The following is a 25,703-nucleotide window of genomic DNA, read 5'->3' on the forward strand; positions in this document are numbered from 1 at the left end:
TGCTCATTCTCCAAGGGTGGCTATTGATGGTTGAGTGCTCAACAAACGTTTTTGTACTTTTCTCATAGGGCAATGAAATCAAATGTCTGTTAGAATTTTACCCAAGGCAAAGAAATAAATTTTCTAAAAACTCAGCCAGCAGTCAAGAGGTAACAAGGTCAAGGACAAATCTCTGATAAATACACTGCTTTTATTACCTATGCTGTCTCCTTTACAAAATTCAGCTACTCTGGAATCAAGTCCTCTATTTATATCATGGTTTAAAGTGTACATCTGTACGTGGTAATAGACTTCTTGCTGCTTGCCTCATGCTTTGATAATCGTCCTATCTAGTCTTGGGCTTTTTGGTTCTGATCTTGCCAGCCTCACGAAGTCATCAGCAAATCTGCTGTGCCTCTACAGAGACATCAATATTGCCCTGGGCAGCTCCCCTATTCATTAACCTGAGATGATGCAGAAGTTTCTGAGAGACTATGTCATCTGTGTAGATCAATCTTTTTGGCCAAGAGGCTGTAATGCTAAAAAGCATGACAGACATTTTGGGGCTAGAGCCCTAACAAAATTCCTAATAACAGAAAAGATCCTTTACTTAAATATTTCAGGTGCAGGCATGAAAGAGTCTTACAGTTTTCACCCTGATAGGTATTTTTGATGGTTGAATGTACAATCTCCTGCTGGAGAAGAAGAAGGGATGGAATAGGAGAGAGGAAGCAGCCAAAATTGATGAGGGCCCCTGCATTTAGAGGCACAGATTGTAAGCAATCAGGCTAAATGAAATTCTCAGGCCCAGGCCTTATCTTCCCAGATAACCCTCATTCATCCTGTGAGTTTCTGAGGACAAAAAAAAAAATGAATAGATTCATTTGTGCTGCCTGAATGCAATGCTAATGAAAGGAGGTAGGGAAAAAATTATTTGTGCCGGCCAGCTGAAAAGAAGGCAGTTCCTGACTTTCCCTGTTACTATTGCAACAAGTGACTGCCAGCCTGGTAAGGGCAAAGCAAGGGAATATTTTGTAATTGAAAAGAAAAAGACAAGAAAGATGCCTTCCCAGGAAAAAAAAGCAATGTTCTTTAGTTGCATGGCATACAACCAGATGGAGACCCCTACTGTAACATGGAAGCCAGAAAGAAAAACTTTTATATCTCAAATTAACCATTCCTCATGGATGAAGCCATGTTGTCCTGGTAAGTTTTATGGACATTTTTCAAGAGTTTGCCCATCAGTAGTTAAAATGCATGGGTGGGTGTTTTACACTGTTTGTATAATTGGCAAACATTTGAAAAGAAAGTGGACAGTATAGCTACTTTTTGTGCTTAGAGTATCTAACAGGGTAAATTTCTACTCAGAACTAAGCTTTATTAAATTCAGTAAGGCTTACTATAAGCAAGTATGCAGACGTGTACATGCAGTCCTAATTGTTCTTTTCATTGTAATGACCTTTTTAAAAAATCATAACTTGAATTAAAACATACTTTTAAATTAATTTTTCCTCCTGGTATCAAAAGCTCACAAATCTTGATACATTTTGGGGGTGAGATTTTGGATCTTATTAGTTTTATTGTTTTCTGGTTTTTTTTAAAAAAAAATAATCCAGTTTAGTCTCATCTTCTTTGGAACTAAAATGGTGTAAAGTGGTGTACTATTAAAAATACCAAAATACAGCAAAATCTTGTAGATATAGAAACCATATTAATTCAGATATATTCTTTTAAAGATATTTGTTTATTTTCTGATAGATGTATGTTGATGTGTGTATGTATTGTCACATGCGTATTCATGCTATTTGCAGCTTAACATGTATTTATATTAAATGCCAGAAGTAGATATTCAATGATATTCAAGATTTTTCAGTATTTGTAATGAATTATGCAGTCTAATTATTGCTTTCCAGAAGAATTGTCTGCAGGACACAGGATCTGCTATGCTTTTTTGGAAAACAATGTTATTCATGAATTTTGTTTTTCCAGTGGCAAAAAAGACAGATGCTGGGGCTGTGAGACACAAAACAGTAGGAAAGAGCAATGTTAAGCATCCCTCTCCATTAGTCAGGATGGAAAAAAATCCTGAAAGTTTTGATCAATATTAGATAAATGGTTAACATTTTCCATATGCCTTGGTACAGCAAAGACAGTGATCTCAAAATATAAATAATTTAGTATAACTCACATGCCAACTTGCAAAATAGATTTCACTCCATTAAAAGGAAAAGACTGAAATACCGTATATACTCGAGTATAAGTCGACCCGAATATAAGCCGAGGCACCTAATTTTACAAAAAAAAACTGGGAAAACTTATTGACTCGAGTATAAGCCGAGGGTGGGAAATGCAGCAGCTACTGGTAAATTTCAAAAATAAAAATAATTAATTTGGGAAACGATCTCACTATCATGAAAGGTTTAATTGATTCACTAACCCAAAAGAAGAAGATGATGATGACAGCGGGAGGCAGGAGTCACTCTCTTCCCCTCCCTCGGAGGCCCCCTGAGTCAGGAGTCACTACCGCTGGCGCGGCCCCAGTCCCGCCGCCTCGGGAAGGGAAAGGCAAAGCGCTTTTTGCCTTTCCCTTCCCGGCTGGGGCTGTTGGGAGTCGCTGCCGCCGGAGGCCGCGACTCCACACCATTTTTTTTTTCAGAGGGGAATCTGACTCGAGTATAAGCCGAGGGGGATTTTTTCAGCACAAAAAATGGGCTGAAAAACTAGGCTTATACTCGAATATATACAGCAAATAACCTCCCAAATAAGAAGATAAATGGAAACAGGCCTAATTATCTTTTGTGATAAAACCGTTAGCATGTAGCATGCTTAAAATTTACTTATTTTCTCTCAGTCTTTATGATCTGTGATAATCTTATTCATATAAAAAAACACAATTTGTTTTTATATGGATGGCTGTACCTGGAGAATGGGAATTCTCTTAATCCTGACTAGGTTCTGAGGGGATGAAGGAATGGGAACATGAAGCAATCGTAAACAAAACTACTATATGTATGTATTGCATGTTATTTGTGTCTATGTTTATATGTATTGAACAAATTTTGAATTAATTTGTGATACATCATGGATAATGTGGAAAGGTGGCACTTAATAGAATCCTACAACTGAAATATTTGAGTGGATTTAGTTATTTTTGGTCAAGTGCCTAGTTTACTTCCTTCAGGATAAGAGGGGGGAAGTATACAGTAAAACAGAAACCAGATAACATTTGGCACATAAGAAACAAGTTCTATTATTAGCAATTACAACTAGGCTAAGAAGGATGTGCAAAGGGTTTCAAATTTTAAAGCTGGCAACACTTTTAAAAATAATTAATTTGGGCTTCATTGGATTGTTTTGATTACTTTGGATGGTTATTTAAATCTTGAAACACTCCCAGAAACAACTGTTTTCAGTTCAACATGTTTTGAGCGTGACATACTTACAATTTAAATTATTTTATACATCATTAGTAAAACGGATGGTTATTGAAAATGTGAGAAAGTTACTTCTCACAGATCAGATGGAAAATGATTATTGTATAACATAGCCCTAACCCCATTTTATTAGAGATGTCAGCCCTTCAAAATAGACCTAGTCAGGGAATGGACCTCACTAGAACAACTATAATAGTACCTTTTAAATCATAGGATCTTGAAAGCCTGACTTAGATTGCCCTTTTCTCTGGACAAGCTTGAATAATTTCTTTACCTTCTCCTGCCTATCACAGCTTAGCTGATACTCACATAAAGGTTGTGAATTCTTTTTGAAGGCCAGCTCTGTACTCTTCCACAGATAGCAAGTAGCTGAACTAAAAAAAACATTTAATCATATTTATACAGAAAAACATTACTCTGCGTGTCATACAATAAAGCAATCCATATAACATCCCACAATTTAAAACATCAATATTATTGAAAGATCAGAAGAGAGCCTATTCAGTGTTATAGGCAATCTAACCACCTAGGTCATCATTTTCTTGAGACCTTCAAGCCTGTTGACCCAACTTTTGAGTAAATGTGTAGTGTTAGGTCCATCCACTTGTAATTAATTACCCAGCCTATAAAATTATGCTAACTTTATTAAAATTATTTAAATGACCTTATTGAAGTAAGATTACAAATTAATAAGGTGGCATCAATCTCCTTAGTTCACAAAATTTTGGAGGACCCTAGTTCCCTCACTCCTGGTTTATTGGGTTTCTTGAGAATTTTATATGACCTTAATTTTCCAAGGTTGCAGTAGCTTGCTTAAGAACTCATTTCTTTTCCTGATCTTGCATGAAAGCTCTCTCTCTTTCGAAAACATTTGAGTTAAAGAAGATTCAGAAGGATGTCATTGTACTCAATTGTCACCATGGCTGTGTTGCGGTGGTATAGATTCATTTAACTGTAATTGTATTATTGAAATAGAATTATTACTTATTTTCTTTTTTTTTTTTAAAAAAACAAGTTTTATTAATTTTTAAAACACACAAATTATCATTATTCATTACATGTTTAAACCTTTTTCCCTTGTAAATTTAACAAGTCAGATAAATTATGATTCTGTTTTAAACCATTTCCATATAATACACCAAAACCTCTTATTCAATTTCTCTTTACTTCTCTTTACTCTTATTCAATATCATTATTATTATTTCATCTGTTTTTTCTGACTTAGTTACCATTATTCTCATTCTATATTTCTACAAGTTTTTACCAATTCTCCCCCCAAAAAAGACATATACACACAACACACAAAACATAAAAAAAATATCTTTTTGGAAAGTAACTTGGACCCAGGTGTCTCTCTCTTCATGGACTTCAATTATATTCATGCTCATCTTACATATCATTACTTATTTTATTTACCATTCTAAGCCTTCTATATTAACTTCTCCACATATTTCACACTTCTTAATTCTACCTTAATTAATCATCTTAGTTTAAATCATTATATTTGTATCTTTTGTCCATTTTTTATCATCCCTTTGTCTCATCCCTTATGAAAAAAAGAAAAATCAGTTTCTCCTGAAATCATTAATCAGAGTATGATGCCTTTCTATCTCCCCCTAAGTTAATCAAATTAATCTTTAAAATAATATCTAATACCCAATCAGATTTTGCTTGGTACATTCTATCTAACTAATACATCCAACACAATTAAGTGCATAATTAGAGAATAAATCCAAATATTAAAAAGAAATACTATAATAAAAATTTTATAATAACATCAATACCATAATTTTATTAAACTCTTTAATTAAAACAATATTCTAAACCTCTCCTATTATTAAGTTTTAAAACCAATCATTTTTAAACATTTTAACATTTTAATCTCTTATCAACTCTTAAACCATTGCAATACTACCATCTCATCTTATGTACCTTGCAAAATCTTTTTTTTTTTTTTTTAAATTATACTTTATCCATTATCCATAAAAATTCCTTTTTTCCATTTAATTTCAAAACGTTGTAGCTTTTCTCCACCTTTTCCCTTTCTTTCTTTTCCCAACAAACCTTTCTACCCCCTTCTTCTAGCCTCTGCCTTACCGGCTTCCCTTCTCTGTCGTATTTCTTTTCCCCTTTGTTTACAATCATCATATTGGTTTTGCACTTTATTTTTCCCTTTCTTAAATGTTTTTTTAGATCTTAAGTCCTTAAATCCTTTAGTTTTCTTCTTTTCTCTTCTTTTCTTTTCTTTCTCTCTTCCTTTTTCTGGATCAAATTCTGAGATTCATTAAAGATGGCTCCTTCCTTTCTTTCTTGTTCCTCTGCTGTCTTCATCTGTTGTAATTTTTGTTGATAATTAGTAAGCGCCATTTCTAAGAAAAGGAAAGCTTCTTCCACACCATTTCTTAGTTCCTCAACAGAAAGAGCCATTATAAATCTTTTCTTTTCTTTTCTCCTTCTTTCTTCTTACAACAACCAGAATATTCAAAAGAAAATAAAAAGATAAAACAGTCCCAAAGTTATCAATCAGTCCAAACCAAGGCAGAGTTCTCACTTTCTCCTTCTGGGGTGATATCAATCAAAGAGAAAGAAAGTCCAAATCTGTTTAAAGTCTTGTTACAATATATTCTAGTCTTCAAATCCTTAAGGCATCTGCTCCAACAAATCTTAGCATACAAATATTTTCTTTTTAATCCTCTCTCTTCCCACTCATCGCTTAAAACCAATTTCCACCTAAAAAAATAGGTTTCTTAATATCCAGTTATTTATTCCGTAGGAAAAGAGGAAAGCTATCCTTTCAGCACCTTCCAGCAGCCGCTTTTTTTCCTCTTCTGGCAGGTATTATTCAGAAAGTCATACTTTTCAGGAATTTTATTAAATATGTCTTAGAGTCCTAGGAGCCAAGAAAAACTTTCTCCTCTCAATCACTTTCTCCACTTCCTCCTGCGCATTCTTACCCGGCTGCCAGCTTCTTTGTGGCAGCCATTACGGACCGCGCTGCACCGTCCTGGGAAAAAGGGGGTTCTGCCGGCCAGGAGGGGTCTGCAGCACCCCCAAACCCTTCTCCGGATCCCCCTACCTTCAGCTGCCCCTGCAGGGCAGCCTAGCTCCGTACCCGGCTGGGTCGGAGCCCCAAAAACGGCTAGCGCGGCAGGGATCGCGCAGCTTCGCAAATCCCTGCCGCCGCGGCCGACAAACCGGAAGTTTTTCATTACTTATTTTCTTTAATGCTATTTTTATGACAATGGTCAGAGGTCAATTCTTTATGCTGATTTTATTTGGTATTTTAATACTTTTACGTATGGCTGATCATGACATTTTACTGAATTGCCTGTAGGTCCTTGCAAAAAATTGTTTTCTTTCTGGTAGGTAAGGTAAGAAATTTTCCATTTTCATAAAAGCAAATACCATGAAGCACAGTTAGTTATACGTTTCAAGAATAGTCTTACTTTTGAAAAGTTTGTGTATAAACATATATGAATGATATGTTTTCTTTATATACTTTTTGAACAAGATTTTAACTTTCACATGACAGGGTTGAATTTATGTTCTTTTTGGAATTTAAATTGTTAGTTTTCCAAGGCCCCCTTTAAAGTAATGATGACATTTATTGTATTGAGAAAAATATCCTGATGCTTCACAATTATGACAGAAAAATAACTGAAAAATTAAATATAGCTTGCTCTGTTATGAGCATTCCCTGGTTCGCTGGCTGGTTGGGCCCTCGCCCCTAGAATTAGGACAGGAAAGGGCCCTAGAGGAGATTTCTGGGAAATGTAGTATCCTGGCTGCTGTGAGAGGAAGACTCCATAAGCCTCTCACTGGGCCTGCAGATGACACATATTTATGAGGCAACAGATTTTGTGAGGGTCTATTTGGCCAAAAAGGACAGTCTTTGGGGCATTTTTAGCTTGAGTAACATTGCTCACCATAAGATTTAATGTTTCATATTATTGTGTGGTTTAATATGATTTTATCTTAATGGCCATTTTTAATTAAAGCCCATAACTGCCTCCAAGGTGTTAAAGGGATGGAAGGGCCCCATTGCCCTTTTTGGAGCAAGCTCTACATAAATAATATGTGAATGGTTTATGGAACCACTTAACCATTGCATATACCTCACAATTTGTTAATACTTGGGTGGGTTCCCGCCCCCTTTTTTGGTATATTTTGCCCAAAGTAGTTTAATGGGCAAGTGTGGCCCTCTGGAACTTGTTGAATTTCCACTTACCTTAACAAATGTAACTTATATGATAGATGACAGGAGTTCCATGTTTGGATGTTGTACATTGCCTTCTCCTGGTCTATGATGTAACTAATAGCTAATACTATTTTGATACTACTATTACCAAGAATTTGGTAAATTGTTGCTATTTCAAGTGGAAGTGTGAACCAGAGGCCTTAAGGCTTTATTGTATGGAAGATCTATTTGTGCTGCCTCTGAATTAAGTACAAAGTGAAAATACAGTATATCAAAATCCTTCACAGAAAAATAAGATATGCTTTTTCAGGCCAGGAGAAAGTCTTAACTTTTGAGAGGTTGGAATTGGCGCTGCTTGATTTAGGAGTAAGAACCACGTTCCTGATTTGAATTGCTTGCTCATTATGTTGGGTTATTAGAATAGAATAGAATTCTTTATTGGCCAAGTGTGATTGGATACACAAGTAATTTGTCTTGGTGCAAATGCTCTCAGTGTACATAAAAAAAAGATACATTCATCAAGAGTCAAGAATCATAAGGTACAACACTTAATAATAGTCATAGGGTACAATAAGCAATCAAATCATACTAGGAAACAAGTCAATATAAATCGTAAGAATACAAGCGACAAAGTTACAGTCATACAGTCACAAGAGGGAGGGGATGGGTGATAAGGAGTGATGAGAAGATTAATAGTAATAGTAGTGCAGACTTTGTAAATAGTTGGACAGTGTTGAGGGAATTATTTGTTTAGCAGAGTGATGACGTTCGGGGAAAAACTGTCTTTGTGTCTAGTTGTTCTGGTGTGCAGTGCTCTATGGCATTGTTTTCAGGGTAGGAGTTGAAACAGTTTATGTCCAGTATGTGAGGGTGTTCTGACCTAAGCCTCGTGCAAATCAAATAAACACAAAGTATATATAAAAGCAAACCTTTTTAATGCATCTCTGGAATTCTGTTCATTCACAGCAAAGAGTCATTAAAACTAATTGTCCCAGATAAGACCAAGCCCTTTCAAGGTTGTGAAAGGCTGCCAAGAACACAAGATTAATTGAAGGGAAATATCCAAAACTATAAGTCTCTGAAAATAAGAACAAGAACTTGGAGTTGAAAGAACTTCTTTGCTTCCTGCAAAGAACCCAACCCCTGAAGGCTGGCTTTTATCCCTTATGGGAGGGACCATCACCTTGCAGCCTTACTCCCAAGTCGCCCATGCTGCAGCAGCTGCTCTTTCCTTCAAGCAGCCCTGTGCGCACGTACACTGAGCACAGGCTCCTCAGGATCCTCTGCACCACTGCTGCCAGACTCCACAAGCTCCAAAAGGCAGCACCCCATTCTCCGATAGTCCTGGCCCCATCCCTGCATCACACGCAGGCCCCTCATCTGAGTCCTCACTCTCAGAGACCTCAGCTGTCTGCACCTGCTGCCAGCTAATCACAACAGAGGGGTCTGTAAATATTTTAACAGCCCTCTTTTTGACTCATGTAGTAAACAGGTCCTTGATTGAAGGCAGGCTGGTAGCAATTATTTTTTCCGCAGTTCTAATTACTCTCTGAAGTCTGTGTCTGTCTTGTTGGGTTGCAGAACCAAATCAGACAGTTATAGAGGTTACAGATGACAGACTCAATAATTCCTCTGTAGAACTGGATCAGTAGTTCCTTGGGCTCCTTGAGCTTTCTGAGTTGGCACAGAAAGAACATTCTTTGTTGTGCTTTTTTGATGACGTTTCTGATGTTAGGTCTTGTGATATGATAGAACCTAGAAATTTGAAGGTCTCAACTGTTGATACTGTGTTGTCTAGTATTGTAAGAGGTGGTAGTATGGGAGGATTTCTTCTAAACTCTACCACCATTTCTATAGTTTTGAGTGTGTTCAGTTCCAGATTGTTCCGGTTACACCACGATGCAAGTTGTACAACCTCCTGTCTGTATGTGTATTCGTCATTGTCTCAAATGAGACCAATCACTGTTGTATCATCTGCAAACTTCAGTACTTTAACAGATTGATCGTTTGAGATGCAATCATTGGTATATAGGGAGAAGAGAAGTGGAGAAAGCACACAGCCTTGGGGAGGCCCTGTGCTAATTTTACAGGTATCATACGTGATTCTACCTAGCTTAACCTGCTGCTTCCTGTTATTAGTAGAGACCATGCAAAAATAAGAACTTTGTGATGAGACAATATTGACAGGCAAATTATTTATTTTATTTTCTAGTCGATTCTATTTAGAGCATTATTTAGTCTTCTGGCAGTCAGTTTTTTGCTGAGGAAATAGTAAGATGGGCAGAATCAATGAGAAGAGATAGGAGTAATAAAAAATGAAATATGTATTCTTGAAACATTACAACATATTGTGCATCTAAAGTTGTAAATGCTGCTTGTGCAGTTATGATGATACAAGTTTACTGGTTATCTCTTCTTATATCTGTCTGTTAAGTAGTGCTTTTCTTTCTCACACTACTTATTCTAAGATATATTTTTTTTGAGATTTTATTAAAAAAGAACAATATATATATATATGAACAATTTGTATCACCCTGAAAATGGTTAAATTCATCAGCACTATATATAAATATTTTGTGGATTTTTTTCCTCAGTAGTTTAAATATTCCTTGTAATTAATTTCAGATACATCTCTGATTTTTCATTTTTGTTCTCTTGTTTTTATGTCTTTGTGTGTTATTTCTATTGGCTGCTTGAAGACTTTGAACTTATCAGATGCAAGAATTTCAAAGAATTTTTTTAATTTTCCACTGCTCTGGCGTTTGACATTGTATAAGTCTCATTGGACTAGGTTTCCTTTTTGTACCCTTGCATATTGTAGACACATTTTGCTTTAATCAGGGCCCTTGGTGTTTTAAAATACTTCAGAATATTTTCTTTAGCAAATTAGAATAAATTCAGCACCAGTGTCTGACACATTGATCAAAAGTAATTGCCTACAATTTCACACCCACAAGATCTTTAATTGACTTCAAAATTCCTCATATTTTGGACATTTCACAGTTTCATTATCATAGAATTCTTCTCTCTCAGAACAGCAATCAATCTTTTAATGCAAACCGCATGTAAAGGTGTTTACTTGAGTTTATAAATGCATAGTGTATATATGGAGAGTTATAGATATATAAATATATGAGAAATTAGACATTCAGATATAAAACCCCAGAATAATCAAGATGTCTTCATTTTATTGCTTCAAGATCTTTTACAGAATGGCTTTGCCCAACCTAATGCCATTTCAAATGTGTTGGAATATAATTCCCAACATCCAATTTATATTGATCCATCAAAACACAGCTGTCACTGGAAGGAAGGGTATTATGCAAGCTTATCTTGAGTTAGATTTTTTCCCCCTCACAAATACATATACAGGCTTCTATTTTCTGACTTCTGGAAGGTTTTGAACTCAGCATAATTTTTGAAGACATACACATATATGTTGGGAGTTTCCAAATGTTTTCCTGTGTCCTATGTCTACACTTAACCATGGTTGGGTTTAATCCTTTACCAATATAATTCCACTTTTGCCTTTTTGAATTGTGTTCTGTTTTCTTTTTCATTTTTGACTCTGTTTCTTTTCCCACTGTGTTTATTTCGTCGATCCCCTATATTCCTATATTTGGAAGCCATAGCAAAAAGAACTGAGCTTGAAAGCAATATTTCCCCTGTAATGCTAGAATAGACTTTTAGTGAGTTAAGAATTTACTTGTACAAACCAGAGTACATGATTATACTCCTGAGGAACAGCAGGAGCTAGTATTCTTTTTTACATCAGTATCTTGGAAAAAGATAAACTGGCACGTACACTTGTGTCTTTGATCCTCCTGAAGGTCTAAAGAAAACAGATACAAAGACAGATTACTTCACATGTCTCTTGCTACGCCTTATTGGTGAAACAGTTTTATGCTTTGCCTTGCTGCTAAAATGTTCTTGAAATAATGTGAAAAGCACTGCTCTGTGTCTCATTTAACTTAGTTTCCAGCTATGTTTGTGGAGTAATTTGAAACATTTCACTTGGAACAGAGGATGTCTTGTTAATTATATGACACAAATATTGTCTTTACAATGTCTTGGCAGGGAGAATTGTTACTGCAAAAAGCAGGTGAGTGAGTTAACAGACTTGATATGTGATATTTGCAGACTCTGGAAGTGCTGCCAGTCAGAATGAGCTATATAAGGCGGTTTGTATATCGCTATATTTAAGTCCATACTTGTTAACTCGTATGAATATCCTGTATATACATTTAGATTTCTATCATAGAAATCCCAATATAATGTACTTTGCAAGCATTTTAGAGCTGAAATAGGAAATAGCAATCTTCTCAAGACTTGGATAAATTGTATGTGTGTGTATGTATACACACACACACACACACACACACACACACACACACACTTATCAAAGAGGGTGTGATGGCGCAGCAGTTAAAGATACTGAGCTTGTGAGCTGGGAAGCAGACAGCCTGGATTCAAGACCCATGCACTGTGATCTGGCATCTTTAACTCTGGCTGGGATGACATCCCTCAATAAGAGCTGGTGCATGGTCTGGAGGTTTTCCTGGATTCTACATTCCAGCTCAAAGAGTAGGAGGCCGTATATGTATGAATATATCTTATGTACCAGTTGTACCTTTTCCTAGATCAAGAGTCTCTGCTTGCATCACTCATCCCTGAGCTGTCTCCCAATTGGATTACTGCAATGCCCTCTACATGGACTGCCCTCGAAGAGCATTTGGAAATTGTAACAGTGGCACCATGGGTGCACCATGGTATATCTATGTAACACCACTGCTACACAGGCTGAACTGGCTGCCAGTAGGCTTCTGGGTGCAATTGAAAGTGCTTGTTGTCACCTTTAAATTCCTACATGACCTGGGGCAGGTTGCTTGAGGGACTGCCTATCCACATGATTTCTGCCCATCCTACTAGATTAGGCAGACTGAACCTACTTCATATCCTGTTGGTGAAAACAGTGTCACCTGGTGGAGCTTTGGCAGTGTTATGGATGCCAGATGGAACAGCATCCCCCCAGAAATACAAAAGGCCCCGACCCTTCAGGAATACAGTTTTTACCTTAGGCACTGGGACCGGGGTGCTGATAGAACAGGCACAGGATGGTTGATGCATAGATGTCAATTTTTATTGGGGTCTGAACACAGTTTATTGTTTTATATGATTGCTTTAATTTACACCTCTGATCATGACACTTCTGACCATGATCAAATCAGGTTCCAACCAAAAAATTCACAATTTTTTTTTTCACGGCCAATTTCCCCTTCCGTGCCATTATTTTTGTAAGCGCCAAATTTCCAAAATTAGGTTCTGGTCATGACCAAATCAGGTTGCAACCAAAGTTATGGAACAAATTATGGTCATGACCAGAGGTTCTACTTTACTGCACAAATATCCAGTGATCTCCAAAAATACCAATGACTCATTTATAAAGCTTGTTAAAATTAAAAAAGTGATGGCTTACTATGGGAGAACTGCATTGTGTGATTCCAAAAGGAGAATATGTGTATCTTAGGGTTGTACCATCGAAGCTCAGAAAGCATCAAGGATCTATGGAACTACATCAGTGGTAGGATTCTAATTTTTTTACTATCGGTTCTGTGGGCATGGCTTGGTGGGTGTGGCAGGGGAAGGATACTGTAAAATCTCTAGTCAGAGGTGGTATTTGCTGGTCCTCCAAACTACTCAAAATTTCCGATATTTGCCGGTTCTCCGAACTACTCAAAATATCCGCTATCGGTTCTCCAGAACCGGTCAGAACCTGCTGAATACCACCTCTGAACCACATATGGGTTTAAAACACTTCAGAAAACATACAAATGGAGGAAATTTGCACGTAGGCAAACCTCCATCAAGGAACAACTATTTTTTTCTGCATAAATGCCTATAACAATATGCTCACCAGTTATTGTGAAGTATTGGACAAGGAGACCTATTCTGAGACCTGTTCTGAGAACTGAGAACATGTGGAGAGTAATTATACACATCTCATTGAAGCAAGATTTCACTGGAGATCCAGACTTTTTATTTCAACCATAGGTAGTTCTCAACTTACAACAGTTCGTTTAGTGACTGTTCAAAGTTACAATGGCACTGAAAAAAGTGACTTATAACCGTTTTTCTCACTAATCATTGTTGCAGAATCCCTATGGTCATGTGATCAAAATTCAGATGCTTGGAAATTGGTTCATATTTATGACAGCTGCCATGTCCCAAGGTCTTGTGATCCCCTTTTGCAACCTACTGATAAGCAAAGTCAGTGGGGAAGCCAGATTCACTTAACAACCATGTTACTAATTTAACAACTGCAGTGATTCACTTAACAACTATGGCAAGAAAGGTCATAAAATGGGGCAAAAGTCACTTAACAACTGTCTCACTTAACAGCATAAAGACGAGCACTACCTATACACCTTTGGTAAAACTTTTAAAATCAGTGAGCCCCTAACCATGCAATGATCTCTTTACATCAGTACAAATTTTGGCCTATAGTGTCAAAATTTTCTGTCTCTTTGATCTTTAATAAAGCCCTGGGTGAAGATATTCTCCAAGTAGAAGTGTATGAATGCTATGCCATTTCTCTACTTGTTAAATCTGCTCATATTAACAAATAAGGTGTTGATGGAACTTCAACCATACAAAAATGCTATTATAGCTGAAGTTCAGTCTTCCTATTATGTCTATTTATTCCAACTTTTGCCAAAGGATATGTTACTCTGGTATGAAATTATGCATTCACCAGAATTGATAATAGTTGAATGTGATAAAGCTTGAAAAATAGCCAGTTAAGTGCTAAGACTTTCCTGCTCTTACTCCAGTAGGACAGTCACATAATTTGAACTTGCCCTTATGTTTAATTAAAATTCAAGTAAAGCCTGAACTTTAGGTTAATCCCCTTAAGCTGGCATTAATTAGTAGGAATTTAATTTGCAATCAAATTTGCAATAAATATTGTCACTGTAGAACCCAAAGCTTGATGTCCAGTTTTTTAAAGCAACTCCGTATTTATAAAAATCAGTGTTGGAGATTTTTTGTTGTTGTTGTTGCAAAACAGTTATGGAACTAAGAATATATTTTACCACAGCTAAGGCAGCATGCAATCCAATGGGAAGCAAATAGTCTGTCTTATATTATCCTTATATTAACTTACATTATCCATTTTATTCAAATCCTTGATGAGGTTGGAGGATGCTGCCGATCTAGAATCCATCAAGAATACAATGTACAAAACTAGATATATACTTTATAAAACCTGCAGCATGAGGTAAAATGCAATGGTGGCTAATCTTATGCATATTTATTTAGTTATTTAGCAGTAATAAGTCTTTTGAATGCCAAGGCTAAATTCTGAGGCTTATGAAGTAATCAACTGTAATAAATGTAATTTATTAGTAATTACTATGATTTTTCCATATCCTTCATTTGCTTTAAGCTTTTGTTAAGTATTCATTACAATCATTCATAATGTAATAGGAAGGAATATTTACTTATCATCCATGGTTCACAGTCATATACAAAAGGAGAAGCATTGCCCCACAACTATTTTTCATTAACACTGATTCGTACTTCTGACATTCAATCTGCATTGAAAACCAATCACAATGCACTTTTTACATGTAACTAAATGTATATCTTAGTGTATGTTCAGCATAGCATTATTTTCTTTCTTCTTTGGGGCCCTTGAAGCTCTCTGAGCATGGTTGATTTCTTGCAGACATTTCATTACCAAGCTAGTTTGGTAATGAAACATCTGCAAGAAAACACCCAAGCTCAAAAAGTACCAGTGACCACACAGTTCACTCCTGAGCCTCAAATATTCTCTTCTGTCTGCTCTTTCCTCTTTGTCAAATAAGATGAACAGCTCAAGTAATTGCTTCCAGAACTAAGGTACATTCTCTAAAGTAGCCTAACCTGTCTTTTTCAGTTCCGTGTGATCTAGAAAATATTCTAAACCTTCAGTGTCAATTTTAAATGTCTATGTACATTATGTAATTCAAACACTTTAAAGTTCTAATTTTAAATCATTGATTTATTGTTCCTGTTAGGGGCAATAGACAATTTATTACTCTCTTGACATCAGTGGTACTACTATTCTTTCCTTTTTTTTCCCCGTGGGATCAAGAAATCTTTGGCAGCTTGCGTGGAAGAAAGACTTATCACAAATTCTACAACATCAAAGTTAGGTCTTCTCAAAAGAAATATTAATTACAAGTGGCACATTATTGGACACATTAATGTCTAAATGAGGAACAACTGAGGCAATATAAATACTTGTGCATACAATTTTAGGACATAAGCTCACAGATCAGGCTATAGAAAATGGCCAGAAGTCATCATCTATCATTTTAAGCTTTTTCTATTGAATGGAAAGCCAAACTATACCCTTGGTCTCTTGGGCTTTTCAGGGAAAAACAATTGTACAGCTTTCATATGGCATGCAAGTATGTACCTATAAAGATTTCTATCATTTTGAGAGGGTTTTCTGTGAGGGACTTCCTGTTTAGACCCAAATATTATTCTATGTACTGAATCTGGTCTGATTTCCATAGAAGCCCAGTTTTAGTAAAATAGGCTTGTACACTGATTAAATCTGTTATAGTGTTCTTGTTTGAGCCCTTAACCTTGTTAATAAGCTCTCTGGAAACAAAACTAATGGGACAATGATTCTCACTGTCTTCTGTGGCATCTAAAGATCAAATACAGTATAAAATTGTGTTTTAGGTACTGATAAATAAAACAATTTTAGCAAAATAGCCTTATTCTATGTGGTTGGAAAGTTATCAAATTTCTGCTCTGGTTTCTTATCTTTTCAAAGACTTCCCTCCAATGTACCAACATGTAGATTTACTAGCCAAGCTAAATGTTGTATTTTCTGCAATTATGCAAGATAAGACTTGTAAATATCACACATTCAGAAGGGCTATACTCTTGTCTCTCAAGATCTGTTGAGTCAGTGATGCACATTTTATTAGTTTGTTCCTTCTGTAAAGCTTCCCAACATCTAGTAATAACATCTCTTTTAAGTAACATCCCAGGCAAATCTAATTCATTTTATGTCTTTTTTTTTTAAAAAAAGCATTAAATCCAAACATTATTTACAAAGTAGCAAAATTGCTTTCTGGAACTATGTTTACTATGAACCAGATGGTATCACAGATGATGAAGATTGACCCATAAATTTAAGTCAAAACATACTGTATTTTAAATTGCACCATTTTCTTCTATAGCTGCTTTCCAGCATTGAGACCCATCAGTATTGTTTTCTCTCAACAGGGTGTGTCAACCATTTTCTCAACCTCCAGCAACAGCTCAGGGCCCCCAAACAAGGGTCATCCATCCACCCTGAATACTCTCCAATACATTCTAATAAAATCTAGTGCTCAGATCTTTCCAAAGAAAACCCCTGAGCTAAAGCATGCCAAAACAGCTCTTTGCCAAATGCCTCTTCCTCATCCATGATTTAATGTTGTAGGAGGGAGCAGACCTGACATGTATTACTGTGGCAAAAACGAGAGGAGTGGGTAGCATTCCCCTCTTGGAAATTTGCCCAATTAGATTTTGAGTTTTCTTCCAGCTGTGCTTCCTGGATAGGGGAGAGGGGATGTTATTCTCTGCTGGCATTCAGAAGTGCTACCCTCTAAGTAGCAAGATATATTATTTATACATTTGGACCTGATTATTGGATTGGTGGTGGACCTTCCCTGAATGATATACTGGGGGATTTCATCCTGTTTTCACTTGAGCAGAAGGTATTTAAGACCCTCATGACAACCATGGACCTGTTCCAATTTTTGGAGGGGCCAACTCAATTGAAAAGTGATGCAGTGGATTTGTTCTCAGTTGGGAACAGATGGAACGTCATCCAAAAGCAGTGGGCATTGAATGTCACCCTTTGTCAGGTCTTGTCAAATCACCCTCTGATTGCCATGGAATTTGGCTGAGTGAAGCTTTCACTGAATCCAACAATCTTATACAATTTTGGAACTGTCTCTCACCATCTGTTTTTAGGAAAGGCTGTGGAGAAACTGAATCAGAGAGCTCTAGAGGAAGTAGATTATTTGAACTGTTGGGAATCAGGGTTCAAGCCAGAAAATTGCGTTTGTTGTGCTTGTTGATGATCTGTGAAGAATGGGGGAGTGCATCAATCCTAGTTCTCCTTGATCTCTTTGTGGCTTTTGATACTATTAAATAAAGTATCTTTCTGGACTGCCTGTGGCATTGAGTGGAGAGCACTGATAGATTTGTTGGATTGGAAGTTAATTTGCATGAGCCTAAAACTCTGATATTGGGAATTTATGCCTCGAATGAAGATAAAGTACTGATATATAAAGAACTTATTGAGAGAATAATGGCTTTTTCATATGAACATTTGTATTTGTTTGGGGATTGGAATGAGTGATCTTCTGGAAAAATATTAAAATATTTTTAAATATTGAACTTGCTACAGTTTATGTATTTTAACACTTAAACAGTAATCTTTCCATAATATTTTCTGAGAAAAAATCTTACAATATGAAAAGTTTTCTTTGATTTGATAGACAGTTTAGTGTTAGGGTTAGGATTAGGGTTATACATACTTTTCTTAAAGACATATATTCTTTTCAAGAATAGATTTGATTTCAAAGAATTTAACTAGTATGATTTCTAAAGTAGACTTTATTACCAAAGGCTTTTTGGGTTTCGCTTATAAAAGGAAATCCTGTTCTTTTAGATGGAGACTAAATGAAATATTTGCTGTAGAAAGAAGCAGTAGTGGATGACTGTAGAAAGAAATCAAAAGAATTTTTTTGAAAATAATGTAAATAAAGTTATTGCTTTAAGAATAGTTTGAAACACAAGTAAAGCTTCTATTAGAGGTTATTTCATGCAAAAGAATAGTGAACTTAAAAAAGAAGAGTCAAGAGAAAACACAAGCTACAGTGGATAAGATAAAGGGAAAGAAATAAAGAAATTTCCAGAGAAGATAAGTATTTCTCAACAAATTAAGCTTCTACAATGGTGGTTATCTATGTTAAGATTAAAAGAAATGGAAATAAAAATTAACCATGTGAAGCAAAAAAAAAAACTTTGAATTTGCAAACAAACCAGAGAAGTGGTTGGCATATAATATTATGAAAAGGGAAAGGAAAGGAAATTATATTGAAATTACAAGAGGCAGGTAGTCTGTTAATAGTGTGGCTATGCAAAAAGCATTTTATCGACATTATTCCAACTTGTATAAAGGAAGTTACTCTCTCCAGAGAAAGTAGATGAATACCTAAAGAAATAAAACTTACCAAAGATTACAAAGGAACAGAAACAGATTATAAATAGACCTATATCAATAAGAGAAGCTATAAAAAAATTAAAGCAGGAAAAGTGCCTGTACCAGGCAGATTATCAGTTTCTATTATAAATGCCATGATGAATTTTTATAACCTTTATAAAATATAATGAACTTTATTTTATAGGAAAGATGCCAGAGAGTTGGAAAAAGGCCAGTATAGCACTAATACCTAAAGAGGGATAAGATGTAACTTTAACAAGACTATAGATCAATATCATTATAGAGTAAAGACTGCAAGTCGTTTACAACAATTCTAATAGATAGGCTAAAAATAATTTTGCAAGAATTTATTCATAATGATATTTGTGGGCTTTTACCTAAAAGGCAGTTAAGAACAACATTAGAAATATGTTGGACATTTTGGAATATTTGAAGCAACGTAATGAAAAGTAAGTGGCATTGATATTCTCAAATGCAGAGAAGATGTTTGACAATTTGAACTGGACTTTTTTGTTCAAAGTTTTGGATGAATTTTGAAGATAATTTTATAAAATGAAATTGATTTATACTTCACAGAAAGCACAAATAATTGTTAATAGAAATCTAACAAAGTCCTGTGAAGTACAAAAAGGAACAAGTCAGGAATGCTCATTGCCTACTCTATTGCTTGTTTTGGTTCTTGAAATACTGAATGTTGAATATTTGAATATTTGAATGTTTCATTTTGATTGGTCCGGCCAGACGGTGGGAAACTTGAATAGCCGTCATTGGCCGAGAGCCGCGAGCAGCCGCTATAAAAGAGGCTGCCACGGCTCCATTGTCATTCAGTTCCAGAGAGAAAATTAAAAGCAACTAAAGATTAACTGGTCTCGAGTCATCTTTCCCACAACTTAACACTGAATATACCTATAAGAGAACAGGATTGTAGGAATAAATATTTTTAAAAAAGAAATTCATCGGTTAGGTGCTTTTGCAGATGACTTCATGTTGGTTTTGGAGTTTGGTACATTAGCAGAAGAAAAAGATGTTAACAAAACATAAAAATACAGGCTGAAACAGAACTGCTGAATAAAATGGGTTTTAAGATTGAAAAGAAAGTTGCAAGATGGGTGGCCCATAAATTTTATAAATAAATAAAATTTATAAATAAATAGAGTATTACTATGATAAATATGAATTATATGTTGTTTCAAAATCGCTATGTTAAGATATGGAATGAAGTAAAAAAGGCATGTAAAGATGGAAGAAACTTCAGTTGTCATTGCTGGGAAGAATTTCTGTGACAAAATAAAATGTCTTACCTCAAATAATTCCTGTTTTGTCAAGTGATGTACCATTTAAACAGTGTCAAAAATATTCTAAGTTTGCATGACAGGGGGAAAAAACTACAAGTTAAATATAAGGTGTTACAAGAGGAAAGGAAAGATGATGATTTTGTTTACCTGATTTGATAATTTATATGGAATTTAGGTTTTAAAAATTATTTATTGTTAGCTACCTAGAACTCCTGGGACTACATGGTATAGAACTATAGGAAGTTTTTATTTATGATGCAACTGTGTAAGGTCATTCATCAAATAATTCTGAGTAGCAAACAAGTAGAAAAACAGTAATGTCCACATAAAAACAGGAGAAAAACAATCAAATATACTAAAAATGTCCTCAATCAACGAAGGCAAAAATACAAACAAGACTCCATTAACATGACCTTAAAGCATTTGGGGAAAGCCAGGTTTTTAAACTTTCAGAAAAACCAGCATGGCCAGATTATCTGAATTTTAAAAGAAAGGTTGTTCCACAGGGCAGGCATTATGGCAGAAAAATAAATAAATCATCTTATACTCATTCTTAATATTATTCATTAAATTTCTGAGAAATTTGGAACTAAATTTGAAAAGAATCACCTACATCCTTAATAATCTGTGTGGTATCTAAGATCATCTTCAGATGCGCTCTTCAATTATCAAAGATCAGGATCAGGGACTTTTCAGTGATGGCCCCATACTTTCTACGGATATTGTGTAATCCAAGAACTCCTCTTACTCACTTTTGTTTTTCAAATGAAACAGAAGAATTTTGCTTTTTGCTCTTTATTCCTTTGCCTTCTTTTATCTAATCCAGTTTTCTAGACTAGCGATTAAGCAGCTATAGGGCTTCTGGCAATATAAAACTGAATAAATTAATTATGACTTTAGCTTTCCTGGAAAATGTGAAATAATAATATTTTGCCATTTCCATTTCATTAAAAATATAAGTTGTGAGATTTCGTCTAAATGTCAGGGTAGAAGTATATATTTAGCAATAAGAAATAATGAATATGTAAAAAATATAAATTTATAGCTTTTTAAAAATGTAAAACAGAGAAAATTCTTAACCATTCCGTTAGTATCATAGTACTTGCTTACTATTTGACACAATGAGATATAGACAACTAAAAATAATGATTCCAGGTAATTCTAAGAAACATCTGCAATAAAAATAGTTATGGCTTCCAACCTAAATTATGTCCTAAAGCATTGGAATATTTTCCAAGATTAGAACTTCGAAGTGTTAGCAAACATGAATGAGATACTAGTATTATTATTATTTTTTTTGTATATTTAAAATTGCCTTTTAGTTGTAAATTTATGTAAAGTTAGGTTTCATTTACATTAGCAAAAAAATAAAAACAAATTTAAAAAATGACTAAAGACTCAACATCATCAAAATATTCATAATTGGATACTTGTAGTTTTTATCAAATCATTTTGAAAATGTTAGCTTGTATAGAAAGCTACAATAAATCTATAATTCATGACAAATCATTCATTCAACTAGATTTATCAGTGCTCAAAGATTATACTATAAGGATGCTGGATTATTAAATTAAAAACATATCATCATCTTCAATTTTATTGTATGTGTTTACCTTTGAATCATTCCTTATTCCTGGACAAGTCCATGCATTTATTTTTCTTGGCAATGTATTCAGAAGTGGTTTGACCGTGTCTTCCTAAGGCTAAGAAAAAATGACTGGTTAGAGTCATCCAGTGGTCTTCATATCTAATGCAGTTGTAGAGCTTTTGAATCTCCTGGTTTCAAGCCTGGCATTTTTAACCATTACACCAGACTAGTTGTCTTTACTTGCAGTTATCAAATGTTATCGTAAAATCATTGCAGAGAGACATTAACTGCCCATTGTAAACCCACTATTATTTCTCAAGGGCTAGTTTTGTTATTTTCTGTCCATAAAACTTGAAGAATCTTGAGTGGTACCCCAACAATTAAGTACAGTCAATAAATGAAGTAGTTTATAGTCCACAATTATAGCATAATTAATGTGTTAATCGCTAATGCACCAGAAGACTCTATTATTTGAATGATTACAATACTCTTAATGGAGTATTGTGGTTGGTCACCATTTTGAAAATGGTTACGAACAGGTTTGCTCCCCATTTTAAGCCAGCATTTTTTAGACTTTAAATTGTGGAGTACTGAATAAATATTTGGAAAAAGTAAGCAATAAAACATTTGAACTTTTAAATTCACTTTTTGGGTGTGTGGAATAATTGTGTGTGCGCGCTCCTTCAAATCAGACTTGACTCCTGGCGACTCTCTGGAGTCTGGACTAATCTGCAGATTTTTAAAGCAACATTTTCAGAAGTGGATCAACATTACCTTCTTCTTGAGGGTAAGAGAGATTGACTGGCCAAAGTCACCCAACTGATGCCTTATCTCCATGTTTTCAGACTACTGCCTTAACTACTACAAGTAGTCCTCGAATGATCACATCATGACCATTTGAAGTTACAATAGACTTGAAAAAAGTCACTTATGAGCCATCCTCAAAGTTATGACTGCCACAACACCTCTGCACCTCTGTAACCAACTTACATTAACAACCAATTTGCAAGGCCCTAAAGTCATGCAATCATGTTTTGCTATATTTTTGTGATTTTGGGGGTGGTGGTGACATTTTGTGGATAAGCTGGATTTGGACTTAAGACTATGTGATTCACATAATGACCAAGGAATTCAATCAATGACTTCAGTGACTCAATTAATGACCATGATAAAAATAGTCATAAAATCAAGTCCAGTCATTTGGCAACTTGACTTATGGCCACAATAACTGACAACTAAAATTGCAGGCTCAGTTGTGGTGTAAGTCAAAAGTGGGTCTGTTCTGATTTTGTAGTAAACAATATAATGATTGTTGAACTTGCTTCCATTGCCTTCCTTCCTGTTCCATTTTAGAATAACTTTTAAAGTTAAATTTTGTCCCAAAATCTTTAAATCCTAAATTAAATCCATTTGAATTATTTTACGTGCCCTGTATCTTAATAATTGTTGGTCAAGAATATCCTTCAATAGAAACCTCTGAATATTAAATGTCTAGCAAATGAATCTCCTCCTCTAATACAACTACCCAAAATCCATGTTTCTAATTTTACAATTATATTTCCTATTCTCACTTTTCTTTTGACAGTGAATATGCAAGATCGCAGTTTCACGTAGAACACTACATATAGTCTCATAATCAAGAATGATATTTGAAACCTGTTCACTATTACCAGTTTCTGCATGTTAGTACTCAGAAACAAATCAGGACTCAATGGTCATCATTTCAGAGATGTTTCCTTATCTAAACAGAGAACCAGAATGACCAAGGGCAAAAAAGCAACTTCCAACTTTCTTCCAGCTGTCTCCAGCAGCTGATGGTGAAACAAGTCTCTCTCGCCTCTAGAGGACTAAGGTGAAGCCAATCTTGTAGTGACATGGCAGCATGGCAGCACTTAAGCAACCACAAATTTGCCAACTTTTAATTCGATGGTAGTCACGGGTCTTGGATTTTGGATGCATTCTTTAACTTAATCCATTCTGCCCTTCAGTGGCATCTTTGCATCTTGGGATGTATCAAAATGTACTTCATAAAACAATTAAAATAATACAAATAAATTTATATAGAATAAAGACCTTCTGAGATGGATGGGCCAAGATATGAAAATGGGTGGTATCAAAACCTTTTTAAAAAGGCCGAGGGGAGAATGTCTATAAAATGAGGAAGAAGGAAGAAGATTCTACATTTTGCTCTCTATGTGGGACCATTCTATTGGGTCCCATTTTACACAACATGATATGCCATCTGCCCCTGTCAGAGATCTATGAAAGACTAAGAGAGTCTGCACATAGTAGGACACCCGAAAGATCTTAAGGAATTTTTCTTCTGTTCTACTTCCCCCATTTCCTTTCCCTTAGTTTAGGATGCTGAACTTCATAGTTTATCCATTTATCAATTCTGTAGCTTTTTTTCTTTTCTCCTAATTTTTATTCCTTCTTTTTCTCTCTCTCTAGTTTGGGGGCCATGGTAAGACACTGGGCCTGCGCACCGCTGAGGCTGGCAGCTCGGCGGTTCGATTCCCATGAGTGGAAAAACCATGTTGGGACAAGAAAGGAGCCTCCCCCAAATGCCTACCGGCATTCAGGCATCCCATGGGTAAAGTTAACACCACCTGAAAAAAACCCTTTCACAGAGGCAAGCAGCCACTTTGGTGATGCCTGGCTAACACCTGCCATATGCTAAATAAAGAAAAAAACAAAGTCTCTAGTTTAGTTTGTATTTCAAACTATTGTAGTCAAAAATTTTAGCAAAACACTTAAAAAGAAAAAATCAAATCCAATCAGTTCAAAGCGCTACGAATATGAGTCAAAATATTTATATTTATATTTATCCATTTACTGTATTATGAATGTTAATTTACTGATAGATAGCCCCACATCCTTGCATAAAGCTTTTAATTCTAAACGTTGAAATTCAGTTGATATTTCACTGAAAAAGGTAGATAGTTGATATAATTAGTCTTACTCCAAGATAGAAAGACTGTCATTTTAATTAAAATATAGAAGTTAGTAACAAATCCATAAATTTGTGGACATTCCACTAAAAATTAGAAGCCAAATAGTACTTTTATTGTTTGGTTATCTGCATTCTGTATCATGAAGGTCAATTTGAGTGCAAAGTTAAAAGCTCATAAGCCAAATACATCTTACTAGGGAAAATAAAGTACTTGTTGTAGGGTGTCATATTGGGCAACAACAGTATCATTACAAAAACATTTTGCCAGAGAAACCGAAACTGTCAGCTCAACCATAAGGACATTTAGATGGTTAAGGAATGCCGATAAACTGGGAACATATACTGGGAAGAGAAAGAAAGGAATTCCCTAGATATAAACAACATTCCTTATCCCATAGTTACATCTAGTGGCCTGGGTAGTTAACAAGCAGAAAAGCAGTAATATCCATATAAAATAATATAAAAAATATGCCAAATACAAAATCTCAATCTAGGCTCATAAAGTACTATAGAGGCACTGTGGCTCAATGGCTTGATGAAGCTGGAGATGGTCTCTGCTCCAACGGTTCAAGATCCAGCACTGCATGTTGGGGTGAGATCACTCACCTCAATTTCTGTCCACCTAACAGTTCGAAAGCATGTTCCATGTGAGTAGATAAATAGGTACCACTTCGCTGGGGAGATGATTTGGTGCTCCATGCAGGCAGTCAGATTCCTGCCAGCTCTCAACCATCCCGGTTGCATTGCCCATTTATGAGGCAGCTCCAGGGGAAGGGAGGAGGCTTCGGATAATGCTTCAGGAAAAGACGTTCATCTTTCTATCTGGTACGAAGCCAGCTTGCCCTCCAGAGGTGCCCCTTGAAAAGTGCACAAGCATGTCCTACAACAGAACTAGTAAATTGGCAGCCAAACTACTACTCTGCAATAAGCATTGTGGTCTCCTGTCTAATATAACAATGTCATGCACTAATAATAGTA

General features: G+C 35.5%; 1 protein-coding gene across 1 annotated transcript in view; it reads left to right on the forward strand.

Annotated features, from left to right (window-relative positions):
- The first annotated feature begins 986 nt into the window (after window positions 1-986).
- C4H10orf90 (chromosome 4 C10orf90 homolog) overlaps window positions 987-25,703 on the forward strand; it is a 112,468-nt gene continuing 87,751 nt past the window's right edge. Inside the window, exon 1 of the mRNA XM_026667190.2 lies at window positions 987-1,185. Coding sequence (XP_026522975.2) covers window positions 1,041-1,185 — 145 coding nt within the window. The 5' untranslated portion in view covers window positions 987-1,040. The remainder of the gene's footprint in view (window positions 1,186-25,703) is intronic.

Source organism: Notechis scutatus, chromosome 4 (assembly GCF_049901735.1).
Source record: "Notechis scutatus isolate UNSWTSFEM ecotype Mainland chromosome 4, rNotScu1.2, whole genome shotgun sequence".
Classification (NCBI taxonomy): Eukaryota; Metazoa; Chordata; class Lepidosauria; order Squamata; family Elapidae; genus Notechis; species Notechis scutatus.